Consider the following 17690-nt stretch of genomic DNA (forward strand, 5'->3'; position numbering starts at 1 on the left):
TACTTTGCCAAGTAACTAATTACTCTTACATTCATTTGAATTTATAATTGGACACACTTACGAACTACCTTCAAATCTTAACTGAATTGCGAGCTGAAGTGCCATGAAGTGCAGCCATCAAACGACATGATAGAAATTGCCAAAAGTGCTACATAGTTATAACAAAAGTCACTGTTAAATTTTAGTTGCTGACGATATTGATTCTTTGATTGCACCAGGTTATATGTGACAAAATTACCAATGAATTCATATTATTTAAAAAAATTGAGTTTTATTTTCATTTCATATTGCAGGCTATATAAAACGTTGTAAGATTAGTCATCAGTTTGTAAGGGCACGCCACTATTTGTAAGATTGCCAACGGGCTCGGGTTGACAGTATGTTTTAGTCTCCCAAGACAAGTTTTCACCTCGTCATTGTGACATCATCGTCATTTAAAATTGTTCGTTGACGAAATATTCTTGTCATCGTTTGATGAAAACGACTCAGTCAAATTGGATTGAACATCAATCGCCGTCGATGGCAACCAGTGAGTCTTAAGCGCTAAAAAAACAAACACACAATCTGTTTGAGCGTACTTTAATTGATGATCACCGGGCTGTTTCCCTTTTACATTGAATGCGTATGCAGCACTTCTACTTGACCAGAGAGAGACAGCAATAGTTGAAACAGTTGACATATTTGCGCCAGAGAAGAAGAAAGTCGATATACATTTCCAGGAAGGGAAAGAGAGAGAGAGAGAGCGTCAAACATGAGTTAGCGCTGTACAGCATCTCGATAACGACAAACAAACAAGCACGCCTGAAATCGTCATTCGGATTTAGCATTAGCGGTACTTCCTGTTAAACAATTACATTCAGGGTTATAACGAAATAAGTCACATGCAAGAGGATTAGATGACGTTCTCTCGGAGGGTCGGAATCACTGTAGAAGCGTAACGTTACGTTTAGAGATATGTACAAAGCGGTTTGTGTGCACGTGTGTGGTACATTCTTGTCGTGTTTGACCATTTTGACTTGTTTTCAAGTCATATTCAGGAGAATAGTCGCAGCCGTGGCCGGCCGCCACTGGTTGTGTTCCGGCGTTACGTCCAAAGGTTTGTGTTCCCGTTAAATCCACGTTTTGAGTTGTTTGTCGACGCATGTACATTCAGAAAAATACTTTTTATGTCTCACAGCGTTCTACCGATGCCTTGAAAAGTCGCACCGGAATACCTACGAAATGGTCTCATTCAGAACTTTGAGGCGTTGTCGAGAAAGTCGTTTTTGTGACGGTAGAAAAAGGGAAATTTTCTTGCGAGCGCATTCCGGAAAACTGGGAATTTCATACCCGCAACGAAACGTTAAAGATGACAGAAGTTTTCTTACAATTTGTCATTGTTTTAAAGTTTCAAATGCAATGAAAATGGAGAGACAGCGAGAACGAAAAGTGGTATTTGGTATGTGGCAAAATTGATTTTGCCATGTGGCATTATTTTTGGTGTGTGGCAAAAAGGATGTTTTTCTGCCGTTTAAAATGAATGGAAAATTTGGACGTGCATAGCCGTCATTGGCATGGACGTGCATGGCCTGCAAAAAATGCTATATAACATAAAAAAAGCCACATACCATATAAAAATGCCACACGCCAAAAAAATGCCACATGGCAAAATCCATTTGGCCACATACCAAAAAAATGGCATGTGTCAAAATCAATTTTGCCACATACCAAAAAAAAAACGCCACATCCCCGAAAAAATGGCACATGCGAAAATCCATTTTGCCAATACCCAAAAAAGGCCGCATGGCAAAATCAATTTTGCCACATACCAAGTACCACTTTTAGTTCTCGGCCCTGCCGTGAAAATAACTACGTCGCCACGAGAAAGTATTGCTACAGGGATAAAGTCCTTTTTTAAGAAAAAAAAACGTATTACGATTCTGTGGTTTTACGTTATAAAACATTACAAGAAAAATCGATGAAATTAACGTTCTAAGTAGAGTTGTCCGATAATATCTGTCCATATAAGCATTTTAAGATGATTTTCCATTATCGGTTTTGGGCCAATATGCACGTTGCCTTCAAAGCTAATGTTTAAGCCATCTGCCTTTGTACAAGGGCTTGTCACAGCTTAGCACGGCAATTATGCTTATTGACCATTAGATGTCTCCAAACTAAGACGCTAGGGATACGTTATGTGAGCAAGTCTACGACTGCATATATCGGTATCGGTTTGATATCAGTATCGGATTTTTGGAGTTCAGCAACATCAAGATATCGGTCATTGGTTAAAAAGTCATTATGTGTTAACTCTAGTTTTAAAATCGTCAGATACTGGTTGGAGAGAAAAAATATATTACACGAGATTATCACGAGGATTGCATTGTAATGTTTTGAAAAATATCGGGAGTCGTGACATTAAGGCAAAAATCGGTTAAAACGTTTGAAGAATCGTCAGATATCAACTGTCTGGAATTGTCGGATAATTAGTTTTTTCATTTTCAGGGTAAAATTCCTAAGATTATCAAGTAATTTTGAAGTATCGAGATTATTACACATGATTATCGCACGGACGACACTGTAATGTTTTGAGGCAAATCTTTGCGTACCAATTTAATATTACGAAAACTGTTTAGAGAATTAGTCTACTTGTGAATATTATAACAGAAATTCCAAAGTTTGGAGAAAAACTACAATAAAAAATATAGTTAACAAAAAAATGGTCGTATTATGACATATTTGTTACGAGAATAAGATACGTAAGGTTACAATGGGAAACAAATGAAAATGTTGCGTTGGAATAATCTTTGGAAGCATAGTGTTTTAATGCTACAATTCGTACATTATAAAATATTAAAAGATATCGGGATCGGCAGATACTCAAACTAAAACGATCCGGATCGGATCGGGAGCAAAAAAACATGATCGGAACAACCCTAGTTATTAGCAATTGTTTCTACAAAATTGGGTAAGCGACAAGACTTTTGTCAAGGACTGTAGCTTGTAAATTAAATTTTATTGCTGAAACTGCGTTTCGGGGTCATCAAAATGTTTTGCCCCCCTCTGCCATAAAAGTCAAAATCCACCTAACGACCGTATGTATCGTTTTGATATTGGTGGAGTTGGGCAACATTGGGATATCGGTTAAAAAGTCATTATCGGACAACTCTAGCTAAAACAATAAAGTTATTCAGTCCTTATCTCAACGAAAGGTTATGAGAATAACATTTGAAATATTTCCCCAAAAAACTACAATGCTGTAGTGTTGTTAGAAAGGAATTGGAAAGTTATGAAAATACATTTTCTATGAATTTAAGGTTAAAAAGCGTAAGTCAGAATGTTTGTTGACAAGAATACAGTAGTTTTTGTTTACAGTCGACGTCTGGAGTGGGATGTTTCGTTATCCTGTTAAGCGTAATTAGTTAGTCATTTTTCACTGTTAACAAAACGTTTTCCTAAAACATTGTAACGACTGAAGCAACTTCGCTATCTGCTCACGATTCGCTACTTGCCAATTTCCTGGAATGCCTCGTACGTGTTAGCGGTAAACAGAATTAGCATTAAAACGACAAACGGAATCATTGGCCCCAGCAAACGTTTAGTGCGATTACAAGAAAAGTCATGACCTGTACGACATTCTCAGCTACTATCCGCCTCAAGCATGCAATATTTTAAAACTAGAAAATAACACATTCCTGCAAATGTCGTCCCAAACATTCATTCATGCTCATTTATAAATAGTTCTTATAATTCTCAATATTTACATATTACAATATGTGTTTGCGGTCATTGAGGTCATCACTGTGCTTCGATACTAACGACTAAACCCCTCCCACTTCCTTCTTGGGGAAAAAAAAGTGCATTGCTATGAATGTCAACACATTCAATTTTGTTTTTTTACTATTTGAACACGAGTCGTCACACTTCTCGACTGACTGACAGTTTTACGTTTGTATTTTTTATGTTTGGTCTTGTCCGTTTGCTGCTACATTAGTGTTGTTCGTGTCAAAACGAGAAACATTCGTGTTATTTGTTAGTGCAGAAATGCTGCACAGTTACATGAAAATACAAATGAAATCATAACGGTTTGAAATCTAAAATGAACATTTTGTAATTGAAAACTATCATACAAATAACATTGAAATAAATTATGTCAAATTATTACAAAGGAGCATCAGAATAAAAAGTACGGAAAGAATACTAAAACCACCAAAAAGATGAAATGATTAAAGAGAAGCTGTGAGGCAAATTAGGGACATCTGCACCATTATTTCAGATTGCTGAGAAAAGGAAAAATGAATTCACCTACACGAAATTATGACTACGGTCATTATCATTTTGAAAAAGGTCAAATGAATAGTGTCGCTTAAACGCTTTGCTGAATACTTGCAGCAGATTGTTAAGGAGACGGCACACAAGTCAAAACTCGATCTTGCAGGCGGGGAATGACTCATCCTGCATGACCACGGTGCTGCTGGAGGCCAGAACCATGACGTTGAGGTCCTGCTGCCTCTCGTGGGTGCGCTGGTACCACTCGCGGGTCACTTCCGTGTCGTGGGTCGGGATCAGGGTCACCTGAATGGGAAGGACGGAGACAGGTTCAGTAAAGCTTGGGAAACTTGAGTTATGGACAAGTACTTTGACATAAAGTATGAACACTTCTGTACATGATATATTCAGATTACGAAACGTTTTTCAATGCATATACGTACATCATTACTATTGACGTGTCACTTTGACATTTTTTGCACGGCGCCTAATCAGAGGGGGCTGAGCTTCATTTAGTAATAGCCGAAGACGGCACACGCTCAAGTCAGATTTAAGCTTAGATTTACTTACGATTAGATTTAACTACATATACAAACAGGAAGGATTGTCTCAGGAGTGATTTGTTCGAGGATTCAAGGTAAATATTAGGGTTGGTAATCTCTGGCATGAAGCCGATTCGATATGTATCTAGATACACAGCATGGGAAGCATGGGGGTGGAAACATCAAGCTTTGGGGCTGTTTTTTCTGCAAAGGGACCAGGATCTGTGTAAAGGAAAGAATGAATGGGGCCATGTATCGAGAGATTTTAGGTGGAAAATCTCCGTCCATCAGCAAGGGCATTGAAGATGAGACGTGGCTGGGTCTTTCAGCATGACAATGATCCCAAACACACAGCCAAGGCCACAAAGGAGTGGCTTCGTAAGAAGCATTTCAAGGTCCTGGAGTTGCCTAGCCAGTCTCCAGGTCTCAACCCCATAGAAAATCTGTGGAGGGAGTTGAAAGTCCGTGTTGCCCAACGACAGCCCCAAAACATCACTGCTCTAGAGGAGATCTGCATGGAGCAATGGGCCAAAATACCAGCAACAGTGTGTGAAAAGCTTGTGAAGAGTGACTGAAAACGTTTGGCCTCCGTTATTGCCAACAAAGGGTACATAACAAAGTATTGAGATGAACTTTTGGTATTGACCAAATACTTATTTTCCACCATGATTTGCAAATAAATTAAAAATCAAACAATGTGATTTTCTGTTTGTTTTTTTTTCCACATTCTGTCTCTCATGGTTGAGGTTTACCCATGTTGACAATTATAGGCCTCTCTAATATTTTCAAGTGGGAGAACTTGCACAATTAGTGGTTGACTAAATACTTATTTGCCCCACTGTATATTTAAATATTCAAAACACGAATGATATATTTGTATCACTTTCGCTTTGGACATCACCTCACTCGAGAGGTAAGCTTTTTTTTTTCCTTTTCTTTGGGTTGTGTTCCATTATCTACTCAATTACAGGTATTAACGCAGTTCAAAATACGAAAAAAAATCATGAGACGGAAGCAACTCTAGTACGGATTACTTTTGTATATTGAGGTACAGTACCACTTCAAAACAGGTGAGGCTACCTGAAGGTTGGAGCCCCACTGAGCTTTGCCTTCCAGCAGGGCATCCAGAACTCCACGACTCGGCTCTCCACTGCTCGGGTCGTTCCCGCTCACGACGTAGTACGCCGCCCGCACCCGCTTGAAGAACTCCTGGTCTACGTTCTTGGCACTGCAGTGGTTGGGCACGTAAGCCAGGTCCACGTAGACGGGTGGCCCTGGCGGAACGGATGAAGGTGCTTTCTGGGGGTTGTTTCCTGAACAGATCCAGAGGATTCAATTGAAAAGACTTTGTTCACTTTAGTCACGGGGCGACTTATCGCACCACTTAGCAATGTTCTCACATTGTACACAACCACAAACACACCTGAACTGCTCTTTAATCCATTAACCAGGCCTTTCCCGGGATTTAGGATATCACTCCGTGAACCTTGGTTTTCGGACATCTTCACAAGCCTGGAACTCCTCTCCAGGTCCTTCCTCTTGAGGGAGGCTGATCGGGGTGAGGCAGAGTCCTTGTGGGCTTGCTTCACAGGTGTCGCAGACCTCTTCTTGGCTTCACCCTTCCGAGCAGGAGAAGCCGACTTAGGTTTGGCTTTTCTGAGGCCCTTGGTGGCCTTGTGGTCCTTCTTGAGAAGTTTGTCTGTGCCACTGATGTCCTGAATAAGGGTCTCTGGATCCACCATGCACGCATCAGGATGAGGAGGTTGTGGAGGAGGGTCTTTCACGGAGGTGGGCGGAGGATCTTGCGTCCGTTGAGCTGCCCTCGGCGACGAAGGACGTCGGCCGCCGGCGGCACCCGAGGTAGATAACTTGTCCGTAGGCAGATGCTCACCATCTTCATCTGAATCCAGGTTACCTTCCGCGGTAATGGACGGACACTCCTCGGTTCCTGGTGGAACATCAGAATCAGACTGCGAAGGCAACGATTCACTCACAGATGTGGGAGGTGTTTCCTCTCCGGCTAAAGTCGCAGTCAGACCTGATGAGACGGCGCCGGACAACTGGTCTCCGTGGTGTCGCCTCTGCTTGTGTGACTTCCTTTTCGCCGATTTTTTCTCATGAGCTGCATCGCCTCCCTCCTGGGAGCAGTCACTTCGGTCATCCTCTTCAAACTCGTCACCAGAAAACTGATATGGACTAGGGTTAATGAAGGAAGGAGAAAGTTCTCCTTTACGCTGTTTGTAATCATAAGAGTCCGCAGAGGTGGTTATGGTGTTCAAGTCCGATGGACGGTCAGTTATTGCTTTGCTCGACGCTCCAGTGAGTGAGGTTGCTTTTGAGGAGGCACCGTGGATGCTCGCCATCCATTCGAAGGCTTCCTCCTCTTGGTTACCGTAACCTGGTGGAGGGGCACTTGGGAAGTCATCAGGCTTCTGTACTAGCTCCCAATCAGATATACTACTTTTTCGCCTTGCTTCTAATCTCTCTGGTGGCTTGTCCAAAAAGCTTTCATTGTCCTCTGAGCTGTCGGCTTCTACTTCTTTCTCGACATCTACTTTATCACTCATCTCAGCTGAAGCCTTTATCTTATCAGTGCTGTCTTTGCACATGTTTTCGTCCAGAGACTTTGCTTCCATTTGTCCTTTTGCAGTGTCTGTTTTTCCTTTTTCCAGTTGCACTTCAGTGTGGATTATCATCTCCTTTTCATCCAATGCGGTTTTCACTTTTTGCTGCTTTTCCTTCTCGTCTGAGACGGCACATGAAGTGTTTATAGCACCACTTGCACTTTCTGAAGTGACTGAGGCAGCGTGATGAGCTGTTTGCGTCACCACTTCTGGTAAAGACTCAACAGTCGTGATAGTCTTTGTGTCTGAGGCGTTTGAATTATTTTCTGTCAAATGTGACTGTGTTAGTACTGAAAAAGTGTCTTTTTCTTCAGTTACTTTTTGACATTTTAAGTCACATGCGAGCTCTACTGCAGTTCCTTGGAGACCCCTGTCAGTGGGTTCAGCCCTTTGTTGAAAGACATCAAAACTAGCTTCTGATGTGGAAGAAATGTCGGCCACTTTGGAAGGCTCAGTACTTGACGGTTTGGTCTCTTCAGGCTCTTTTGTAGGTTTCGTCATCACCTCCATGTACTCGTCTCTTTGAAGGCCACCAGAGGTTGAGCCTACAGACCCGCTACTTAAAGATGGCACATGCTGGGCTAAACTGCTCGATATACTCACAAACCTTTGAGCAGTGTCTTCTAATTGTTGAGTAAATGTTGCAAAGGGTGATGCATAACTGGCTGAAGGTGATGAGAGAACCTGCTCCTCCTGTTTTGTAGCAAGATCTGAGCGTTGCTCTTGGGTGTCTCTGTGGTAATATTGATCTTCGCTTAACGTTACTCGTCGGCATGTATTTGATTGGCTATCGAGCTGATGATCTTTTGAATCCACTTGACTGACTTCAGTGTATCCTACAGATCCACCGAGTCCAATATCGGCATAGGTTCCAAAGAGACCAAGGGAAGTAGTCGATAGGGACGTTTGTTGGTCAGATGGTGCTACTGAGGTTGAGCTGCTTGTGGGTGGAGACTGACTACAGTCTTCTGGTTCTGGTGAGATTGTTTCTTTGTCTCTATCCTTTGACTGTTGGACCTCAAAGGAAGAAACATCCTCAGCAATCGATAGCCTTCTTTGCATTGCTTGCTCAGGGGATAAGCATGTTTTCTCTTCCTTTGTTTCAAGAGGTTTTGGTTCATATGGTGTAGCCAAGCAGATGTTGTCTAGTTTGACATCACTTTTACCTGGTGATGGAGTTGTTTTGCCTTCACTTTTGGTGTCGTGAGGTTGGGTCATACTACCAGTTGTTTCAGCTCCATAAACCAGTTCCTTCTCAAGGTGTGTTTTGTTGGCAGATGGTAATATTTTACTTGCGTTATCTTCATACGACTCGGAGGCAACATAAGGTGTGACTTTAGAGGTCATCTCGTCCTTTTGGAAGTTCCCTTCAGGAGAGGTTTTGTTCGAGTCCTCTGAGGGTGATGTATTCTCATCAGGACTACGGCCACATGCTTCTTTTTCAGATTGCTCTCTGGCACCTTTTTCAATGTCAACATCACTGGAGTCATCGTCTTCCTCATCATTTTCATCTTCTTCGTCATCATCAACATTGAAATCTTCAACCTCTACGAGTAAGCGTACATCGACCTGCTGTTCTTTGGCTCCGGGAAGGTCCGACATGGATCGATTACTGTCTGAGGCAAGAATGTTGTCATCTACTTTATGTTCTAAAAATGAGGAAGCCGAGCCAGCACTCTGTTTACTTATTTGCTCTTCCCTTTCAGAAGATGAAGCAGCTTGAGATAAAATGTCTTTTTCTGATGGCGAGTGTCGACCAGATGTAGAACCTTCTGTTTCTTTCTTAGCAGTGTCCTTTTGCGTAGATGGGGCGCTGAGTTCTGATCGGCTCCAGGATTCTTGTATGGATGGGGACCCTGGGGATTGAAGAACCACACTAGTAGACACTTGGTCACTTACTCTTGAAGTTCCTTCCATCATATCCTCTTTCTCTTTCTCCGATTTTTCTGGTTTGTCCTCTTTAGGACTATAAGAATCTTGAGAAGTTTTATTGTCTCGCATATTGGTGTCTACTCTTTCTTCTCTTTCCCATTCTTCTTCTTGCCCTTTTTCTCTGTCTTCCTGCTCCGTTGAGGCACTAAGGTGGCTTTCACTCTGTGGGCTGTAGTCAACTCTACTTAAGGACATTGGTTCTTCTTTGACTTGATCATCTTGTTGGAACATGACTGACCCTGTTTGGCTTGTTCTCCTGTTATCATCCATGCTGATATCAGAAGTGTGACCTCGTGTGAAAATATCAGTCTCCTCTTGAATGGTGGGATCTTCTGGGATGGGCTTCTCATATGGATCGTACTTGGATGCAGTAATAGATTTGCTTTCATTTTGTATTTCCTTTTTAGTGCTCCCCTTCTCTGCATCATCTGATTTCAAGGCATCAGTCGGGCCGCTGTCATCAGAGTCTTTGTCCAATAGAAAGTATGAACAAGGCTGTGAAAATCCTGGGGAAGCTGCCTCCCGCTCTCTTTCCATCTCACGCTCTGCCTCTTTGCCGGGCTTTTCCTCTTGCTCCAGCTTAACAACTGCCCCAGGACTTGTTTGAGATTGGACTTTGGACTGGCTCTCTGTACTTAAGCTGGACTCTTGTTCTGTCTTAGAAAATGATACATCAGGGAATGGCTCTTGTTTTTGAAGAGAAGTTGACTCCCCTCCTAATGTTTCTGCAGCTGAACACGTTTCAGAGTGGGCGATCACTTGAGGAGCAGTTTCAGGTTTTGCAGAATCAGAGGAAAGACTGCATTCTTCTGTTAAAACATCTTTAATGTCTTCATCTAGTGACGGTTCCTGCATTGTAAGTGTTGGAATGACTATTACGGTCTGCCTAGGCATGGCTTCAGTAGTTTGAGCGCTTGATGGAGATATTTGGTCTGCAGAGCAAAGGTCAAGTTCAGATTTTCTTGGCTCGACAGACAAAGGTCTGGAACCCATACATATATACTCTTCCTCCTCCTCATCATCTTGTTCTTCGTCCGAAGACTGAACGGTGAAGGTAGGCTTGTAGTCTGAATGGGAACCCAATGCTGCTTCTTCTCCAAATGTTGCCTGCGTGGATTGCTTCGTGGTTTTGTCGAGGTCCTCTTGTAACTCCTCTCGCTCCCATTTCTCTTCTTTGGCATGTTGAGCATAAGCAGTCTCTTTCTCGCTGACGTCTTTTGCCTTCAAATCAGACGGGATTTTCACCTCTTCCGATTTGGTGTTTTGCTCCCACAGATCTTCCGTCTCACAGGTTGCCTCTTTCTCCTGCTCCTTTCCCATCTTTTGTTCCTTACTTAATTCGGCAACATCTGCATCATCTTTTTCTTTTTCCATCTTTACGTCGGAACTAATAACGGCCGTCGCTCCTCCCTTAGGTTCTGTTTCTTGCTTGTTTTCGGCTCGAATCGCCTGTTGGTCTTCATCTGATGGGGATGCCTGCTGCTTTTTCTCTAGCACCTCAACTTTTGGAGCTGAAGTCAATGTGACAGAGATGTCTTTTCCAGGTATCTCCTCTTTAGCCTTCTCTTCCATGCCCTTGGTTAGGGGTTGGTCCACCTCTTTTACATCCATATCCTTTAGAAGTTCTTGTGTGTTGTATGGTTCAGTTTTGGTCTCATGTTCCTCTCCACTTGAATCCACTGTGAGCTCTTTCTTGCTATCTTCAATAGCTTCATCTTTGCTATGGAGCTGCTTAACCGCATCTTTCATTGTTGTCCCACTGAGACCTTCAGATTGGATTTCCTTCTGTTTTTGATCATCTTCGTATTTTCCCTCCTCTGACACTGGTACTTTTTGCTCTTCAACATCTTTCTTATTAACATCCTTCTTTTCGTCTTTTAGTGTTAAGGTCAAGGAAACGTCAACATCTTTTTGCATTTCCTCTTTTTTTGGTACCACATCAGAATGTTCATCCTTATCATAAGCTTCTTCTTTTTGTGTGTCTTTCATGTCGTCCTTTTTAAGTTTTTCTTCTGAAATAGCCTTATCTACTTCTTCATCTTGTTTTACTTCAATGTAGTCTTTGTATTCTTCTTCAGTGGGTTTGACAGCGACTTCATCTTTCCGTGTTTCTTGCATAAATTTCATAGCAACACTTTGATCCACAATTGATATGTCTTCCTTCTTGGATGGTTTGTCGGTGATGGTGTCTTCTTTGCCAACAGCTTTTTCGTCTTCTTTAACAGCATAAATTTCATGTTTGCTCGTTATGTCCACATCAGTTGGTATGCCAGCAGTATAAACACCCTCTGCCTTGTCCTCTTCTTTGACAGATTTGTCTGTAAATTGTTGTTCAGAGCTTGCTAGCATGGCAGATTTCATTTCATTATTATTATCTTCTGCTGTGATGTGTGCAACAGCCGCGCAAACGATGTCTTTGTTAGTGATTTCAGTCAAGGCTGTATTTGTTTCGTCTTTTTCAGTCCGCTTGTCTGTGATGAGCGTGGTTTCTACTTTGTCGTCTTTGTTTAGTTCATCCACTTTTTCATCTTTTCCATTCTTCTCCTGCTTCTCTTCCTCAAAAGGCTTTTTAATGGAAGTATCATCCTTTGAATCTGTGCTGTGAGAACTTTTAATCTGCTTTTCCTCGGGTTTTGTCTTATCTTCCTCAGTCACAAGAGTATCTGTCTTCTTGACGTCTTCTGTGGTCTTTAGGTCGTGGTCTTCATGTTTGACATGTGTGTCCTCAAAAGCAGATGATTTGGCTAAAGGAATGGGTTCTTTTTGCAACTCCTTCAAATCATCTTTTTTGGCGTCGTCAAATGCTTCTTTATTTGTAGGTTTAACATCATAAGTATCGGCATCTTTAGCTGCTTTTTCAACTTCAGTCGTTGAAACAGCACAAGCATCTTTCTGGAGAGCAGAACTACGTTTCTGTTCATCCTCCATTTTTTCTAACTGGGAAACAATATCTTCTTGTTCTGTCTTTTCTACAGACGTATCATCTATAGTGCCTTTGTTGTTGTTGTCATCATTGTCAAGAAGTTGTTCCGTGGCTTTACCATGTTCTTCATCGCTTTGTCTATAGGAGATTGGAGAATGACGTTCTGACACAGGTTCTTCTGGTTTTTTGACAGGTACATCCTTGTCAAGTGGTTTGTCTTCTATCTTTTTGTCTTTTGGCTCCTCCACTTTTTCTTGTCTGGTTTGGTCGTCAGGTAAGGTTGCGAGTTTGGGGGGCTCCAACTCAGGGAATGCTCCCAGTGGTGAATGTCTAAGGGGGGAATGAGTTGCACTCGGTGGTCCCGATTGTGTCGGGGAGGCCATTTTTACAGTGATATCATCTGGACTGTAGCAACGTTCCTCACTCTCTGAGGTAACAGAGTCTGAGCCGAGAGGTCTTGTAGGCACAACTGATGAAACCACTTTGGATGCTACCACGTCAATATTCTCCTCTTCAACTGGAAAGTGGATTGGTTTGTCCTCTCCTATTGACTTGGAACCGGGAGCTGCAGAGCCAGGCAGCTTTTCAACATCTTTGTCTTGGTTCTTTGTTATTTGGGTTGAGGCATAGCCCTCTTGGAGTTTTTCAAGAGAGATATCAACATTGGGAGTCTGATCTTCCTCGTCTTCCTCCTCCTCATCATCATCATGGGAATCTGGAACCTTGACAGTTATCTTTGTATCTTCAAGAGGAAGCTGTAAGTCAGCGGAAGGAGACTTGTCTTCAAGAGATGAAGGTGAAAGGGTTCCCGATGAGAGAAGTTGCTCGGTGCTCATTCTTGGTTTAGCTGGCTCTTCGAACGCTACAGTTGACGCTGCAGACTGGTCGTCAGCAAGAGAAGTGGGGAGAGAGGACATTTTATCGTACTCTGTTATGGAAGTTGCAGAGGACACGTGCTCTTCTTCCGCAAGAGGAGCAGTAAAAATGTTGGTGTACATTGACAGTTGCTCCTGCACCCCAGGCATAAAACCTTTTGTCGGAACGGCCGAGGCCTGCATTTCTTTTATGCCGTGAATGTTAACAAATGATCCAGTCTGATCTGGAACTGAGACATCATGGGCACCAACGTCATACTGAAGGTGTGGTATCCTCTCCTCTGCTTCCTCGTGGATCTCCTCATCAGAGATGGTTTGTTCGGTTTCCGAATAGCCTGGAATGGTCTCATCTTGGATGTAGGAGATGGATTCTATAGCGACTGCTCCTGGAGCTACTGTGCTAATAGGCGCTGTGGTCCCTCCCACATGTGAAAGGTAGCCCTCTTCGTCTTCTTCATCGTCACATACGGCTCTTGTCAAGGGGTCGGTTTTGCTCTCACCGACGACTGGTTCTTCTGCTACATCTTCACCGGTGATCTCTTCATCCGCTATTACGTCTAAATCTTCCACTTCCTCCAGTTCAGCTTTCTCCACTGGCTCATCTTCATCCTCTTCATCTTCTTCCTCCTGTGTGTCAACCTTTGCCGACTTAAGAGTGTCTGCTTTCTCCATTTCTTGAGTTTCGTGTTTTCCCTCCAATTCATCTTCCTCTTCTCCAATACCCATATCCTCCTCTTCCTCCTCCTCATCATCTGTCCTTGCCTCAGCAGTTGGAGCCTCTTCTTCTTCATCCTCCTCCTCATCTTGAGACGCAGCGCCTTCATCCTCATACATTTGGGTCTCTTCCAATTCTTTCTGGTCGTCAAATTTTGCATCGTCAGCAGGTGTCACGGGCAGCGGTTCTTCCTTTCCAGGAGATTCTGTAGCGGGTAGAGGTACATTTTCTGGTGCTTCTGGTTTCTCTTGGGTTAAGCTTTGAGCTTTTGTTTTCAAAGCAACTTCATCTTGGCATGATGGTGCTGCGAGATCATCTCCAGCTTTGGTCACTTCAATGTCCTCGGTGAGGTCTTGAGAGAAGGAAGTTCCATTATGTGTTGGCTCATCTTGAATGGTTTCTCTAGGTTTGTCTTTTTCTTCAGTTTTTGGTTCCTCTGGCTTTGATTCGGTCTTGGCTGGTTTTGTTTTTACAGGTTTTGTCTTACTGGATACTTTAGCTTTGTGCAATGTCTTTCGGACTTCTGGCGTCAGAGGTTTCAAGTCCGGTTTTGCTATTTTTCTCAGCTCTGGTTTAGATGACTCCTTTTTCTTGTCCTCCTTGGATTTGGCATCTCTCTTCTCGTCCTTTTTGGCAGACTCATCTTTCTTGATCCTCTTGATCTCTTTTTTCTCCTTGTCCTTTTTCTCATCCATTTTTGATACCCTTTCCTTGGAGTGCTTTTTCAAAGTTTTTTCTTTCAGAAGTTTCTTCTTTTCTGGCATATCCATTTTCGATTTGATGGTTTTAATGGTCTTTTTGGGTTCTTTTTTCACAGGAATGTTTTCCTTTACTGTGTCAACTTTTGTTTCTGCGACAGCTAAAGCATCTTCTTGTCCTTCTGTTTTCTCCTTGGTGACCTTTGCGGTCGTCTTGGGGGAAGATTTAAGGCTCTCTTTGCTCTCCGTCCTTTGTTTTAACTTTGTCTGCTTTACCACAGAGGGGGGAGCTCCTGAAGCAATATCTTTTTGTGTTGCTACGGGATAGCGCAAGTAGTCAAGGTGCTTTAACTTTTCCAGGCCTTCTAGGATCTTATTTTGAGGTGCGTTTCCAGGGAAGAGAACTCTGACAATCTTTTCTGTCGGGTTTGCGGGAAGCCAGACGACTAAGGCAGTCACTGAAGTCAGGTAGGGAACAGATATTTCTCCTTCTTTCCCGTTTGGCAAAATAATACCAGTTTTGGCTTTGCTGTTGCCAGCCCACTTTTGCATGAGAAATTGCATCTCTTTGCTTTCCTTGACGGGGTTGAGGACATACATATCTAAACGACCCACTCCCATTTTGTGGAACAGGGTAATGGGCTCGATCGTGTTGCTGACCACTCGATAAAGAGGCTCCGGCTTAATTCCAAGTTTGTTAAGGTACTGCAAAGTCAGCGAGGCTTCTTCGATGCTGCGTTTGACTTTAAGATTAGATTCTGGCATGCGTAACTTCTCCGGCACGTTGAAAAACACCACTCCAAGTTCTGGGGAAATCAAGTTCTTCAGCCAATTACTACCATTGGTGGAGCCTTGAGATCCCTCCTCCTCCAGTTCCGCTATCTTCCTCTGTAGGATTCCGTTGATACCTGGGAGATTGTCGGCACCAATGTGAGTGAGCAGAATAGAGTCGATACGGTCCAGGTGACGGACTAGCTTCCAGAAGCAGGACTTGCGTTCGGAACCGCCGTCTACTAAGATGTTGAACCCATTCACAGCGAAGAGAGCGGAGTCTCCACGTCCGCCAGGGAAAATGTAGCAACACGGCTTGGACAGTTTTAAAAAACCTCCGGATGTCGGCGGCTCCAGGAGGTCAAAGGGTGAAGGGACGTCAACTGTTGCGCAGATGTACTCTGTAAACTCTGTAACCCCCTCCATTTTGAGGACTACAGGTTCAGGGTTTAGTTTGTAGTGTAGGAACTCCCGCAGGGTCTTTTGCTGTCCCAGGGAGTTCCAGCCCACCTCCCCGCGGCAGGACACGGTAAGTGTAGCCTGCTGCTTGGGGATGGATGGGCCCAGTTGTTCAATGACCTGCAGGGGGTGCAAAGGCAGAACTGTTAAGTAGAAGTACTCTGATATTTTCTTGTGTTGTTGCAGTTGTTATGAATTTCAGGTTATCCCTTACAAGTGCTTTAAACAAAATGAATAAAACTGTCTTGGACCCCCTTAGCATTTCGAGAGTGTTTACATCCTGAGTTGTAGGTTATTATCCTGTTGCAGGACTTATGACATTAGTAAGACAAACTTTTTGACAACTGACAGTACATTCGAGTCCAAAAGATGCCTTGTTAAGGGTACCAAAACTTAAAGTGATCCTCTAACTTAAATACATGTAGGCTCTAATAAACCACCATTGTTCTCTTGTACTAAAATATGTTGTTAGAAACACATAAAATGTTAAATCAATGGCAATATTATAATAATATTTAGTCCATATTTTGACCGTTAATTGGCGCCATGGTTTGTGGGCTCGCAGTGATGACGTCATTGGTATCTTTCGTGTTCAACAATTGCTTATTGCTGCCTAAACTCACGAAGTAAAATGCCACCATGTGCTGCTTTTGGATGCAATTTCCAGTCAAATGGAAACAAGGGGAGTGAAGTGAGTGGTCAAGGTGGAATTATTATTTTTACTGAATAAATGTGCATAAGTGGAAGCTTCTCCCCCTTTTTGGTCCCTGTATGCACTTGTCCTACCCACCACGCGTTACAACTAGCACCCGAACATTTTCCTGGATCCTCAGTCAAGTAAGGGATCCGTCTATTTTCTGGATCCGACGGTCCCACCGCGTCTGCAATATTGGTTTCGGATCTGTCCATTTTTTTTATTTGTCGGTCCCACAGAGGCTTTTCGGATCAGTCTATTTTGTGGAATCGACGGCCTGATCGCGGCTGCGACATTGCCATGATATCGGTCTAATTCCTGGATCTTCGAGTGAGTAAAAAACGCGGATTTCGATTACTATGGCTATCTTTTTTGTTGACTATTCTTCGTGGGCGTTTTCCCCAAATCATACTAAAAAATTAAAGGACTATGGCACGCTACAGTGACGACAGTGACTCTGACGTGGACCTTACAGCAATGTTGGGAGTTCGTCAGGGAACGCGTGTTTGCGTACTGCTGAGCTCCCGAGTGAAGGGTGGTCAAGGTGGAAATATTTTTTTGTGAATAAATGTGCATAAGTGGAAGCTTCGCCCCTTTTTAGTACTTTTATACACGTATCCTAGCTACCACGCGTTACAATGTACAAGACATAGATTACACAAGGTGTGCTCTTTGGTCTGTACTGTATGTAAAGCACACGACAGCTCTGGATGCTAACAATCATAACATAATTATATTGGGATAAGTTTGAAAACACAATATGCTTACTTGAATATCTGCTAATAAAACCGGACAGAATACACTCTCGCTCCCAACCGGACTTCCCAACAGGACTCCCTCGCATCACCAGTTTTGCCCAACTTTTGTCTTATCAGGTATTTGCTGCACGCATTTTTCCCTGAAGCTCGTCTTGTGAACGACCGACAGTGCTGTCCTGCTCTTCCCTTTTCAGATGTGGTTCAAATAGGAAGGGTAGAACTGACGACATGTTGGGAAAGCTAACGAGTGACACGCTGGAATTTCGGCAACCAGACCAGTGACGTCACGCACTGCGACGTAACAAGAATGGCGACCTATCACTTAAAATAATTTTACAAACTTTATTAAAACAAAAACATTAAGAGGGGTTTTAATATCAAATTATTATAACTCATACTAACTTTTATCTTTTAAGAATTACTTGTCTTAAAAACAGAGGATCCCTTTAAG

General features: G+C 42.8%; 1 protein-coding gene across 3 annotated transcripts in view; it reads right to left on the bottom strand.

Annotated features, from left to right (window-relative positions):
• Positions 1–569: 569 nt before the first annotated feature.
• Positions 570–17690, bottom strand: part of map1ab (microtubule-associated protein 1Ab) — a 93009-nt gene continuing 75888 nt past the window's right edge. For 2 of the 3 annotated variants that reach the window (XM_057835771.1, XM_057835773.1), the window contains 3 exons: positions 6214–15907; positions 5871–6103; positions 570–4554 (listed from right to left, as the gene is read on the bottom strand). In XM_057835771.1, coding sequence (XP_057691754.1) covers positions 4399–4554; positions 5871–6103; positions 6214–15907 — 10083 coding nt within the window. In that variant the 3' untranslated portion in view covers positions 570–4398. The remainder of the gene's footprint in view (positions 4555–5870; positions 6104–6213; positions 15908–17690) is intronic. The other variant, XM_057835772.1, reaches the window with a different exon arrangement.

This window comes from Corythoichthys intestinalis, chromosome 5 (genome assembly GCF_030265065.1).
Source record: "Corythoichthys intestinalis isolate RoL2023-P3 chromosome 5, ASM3026506v1, whole genome shotgun sequence".
Lineage (NCBI taxonomy): Eukaryota > Metazoa > Chordata > Actinopteri > Syngnathiformes > Syngnathidae > Corythoichthys > Corythoichthys intestinalis.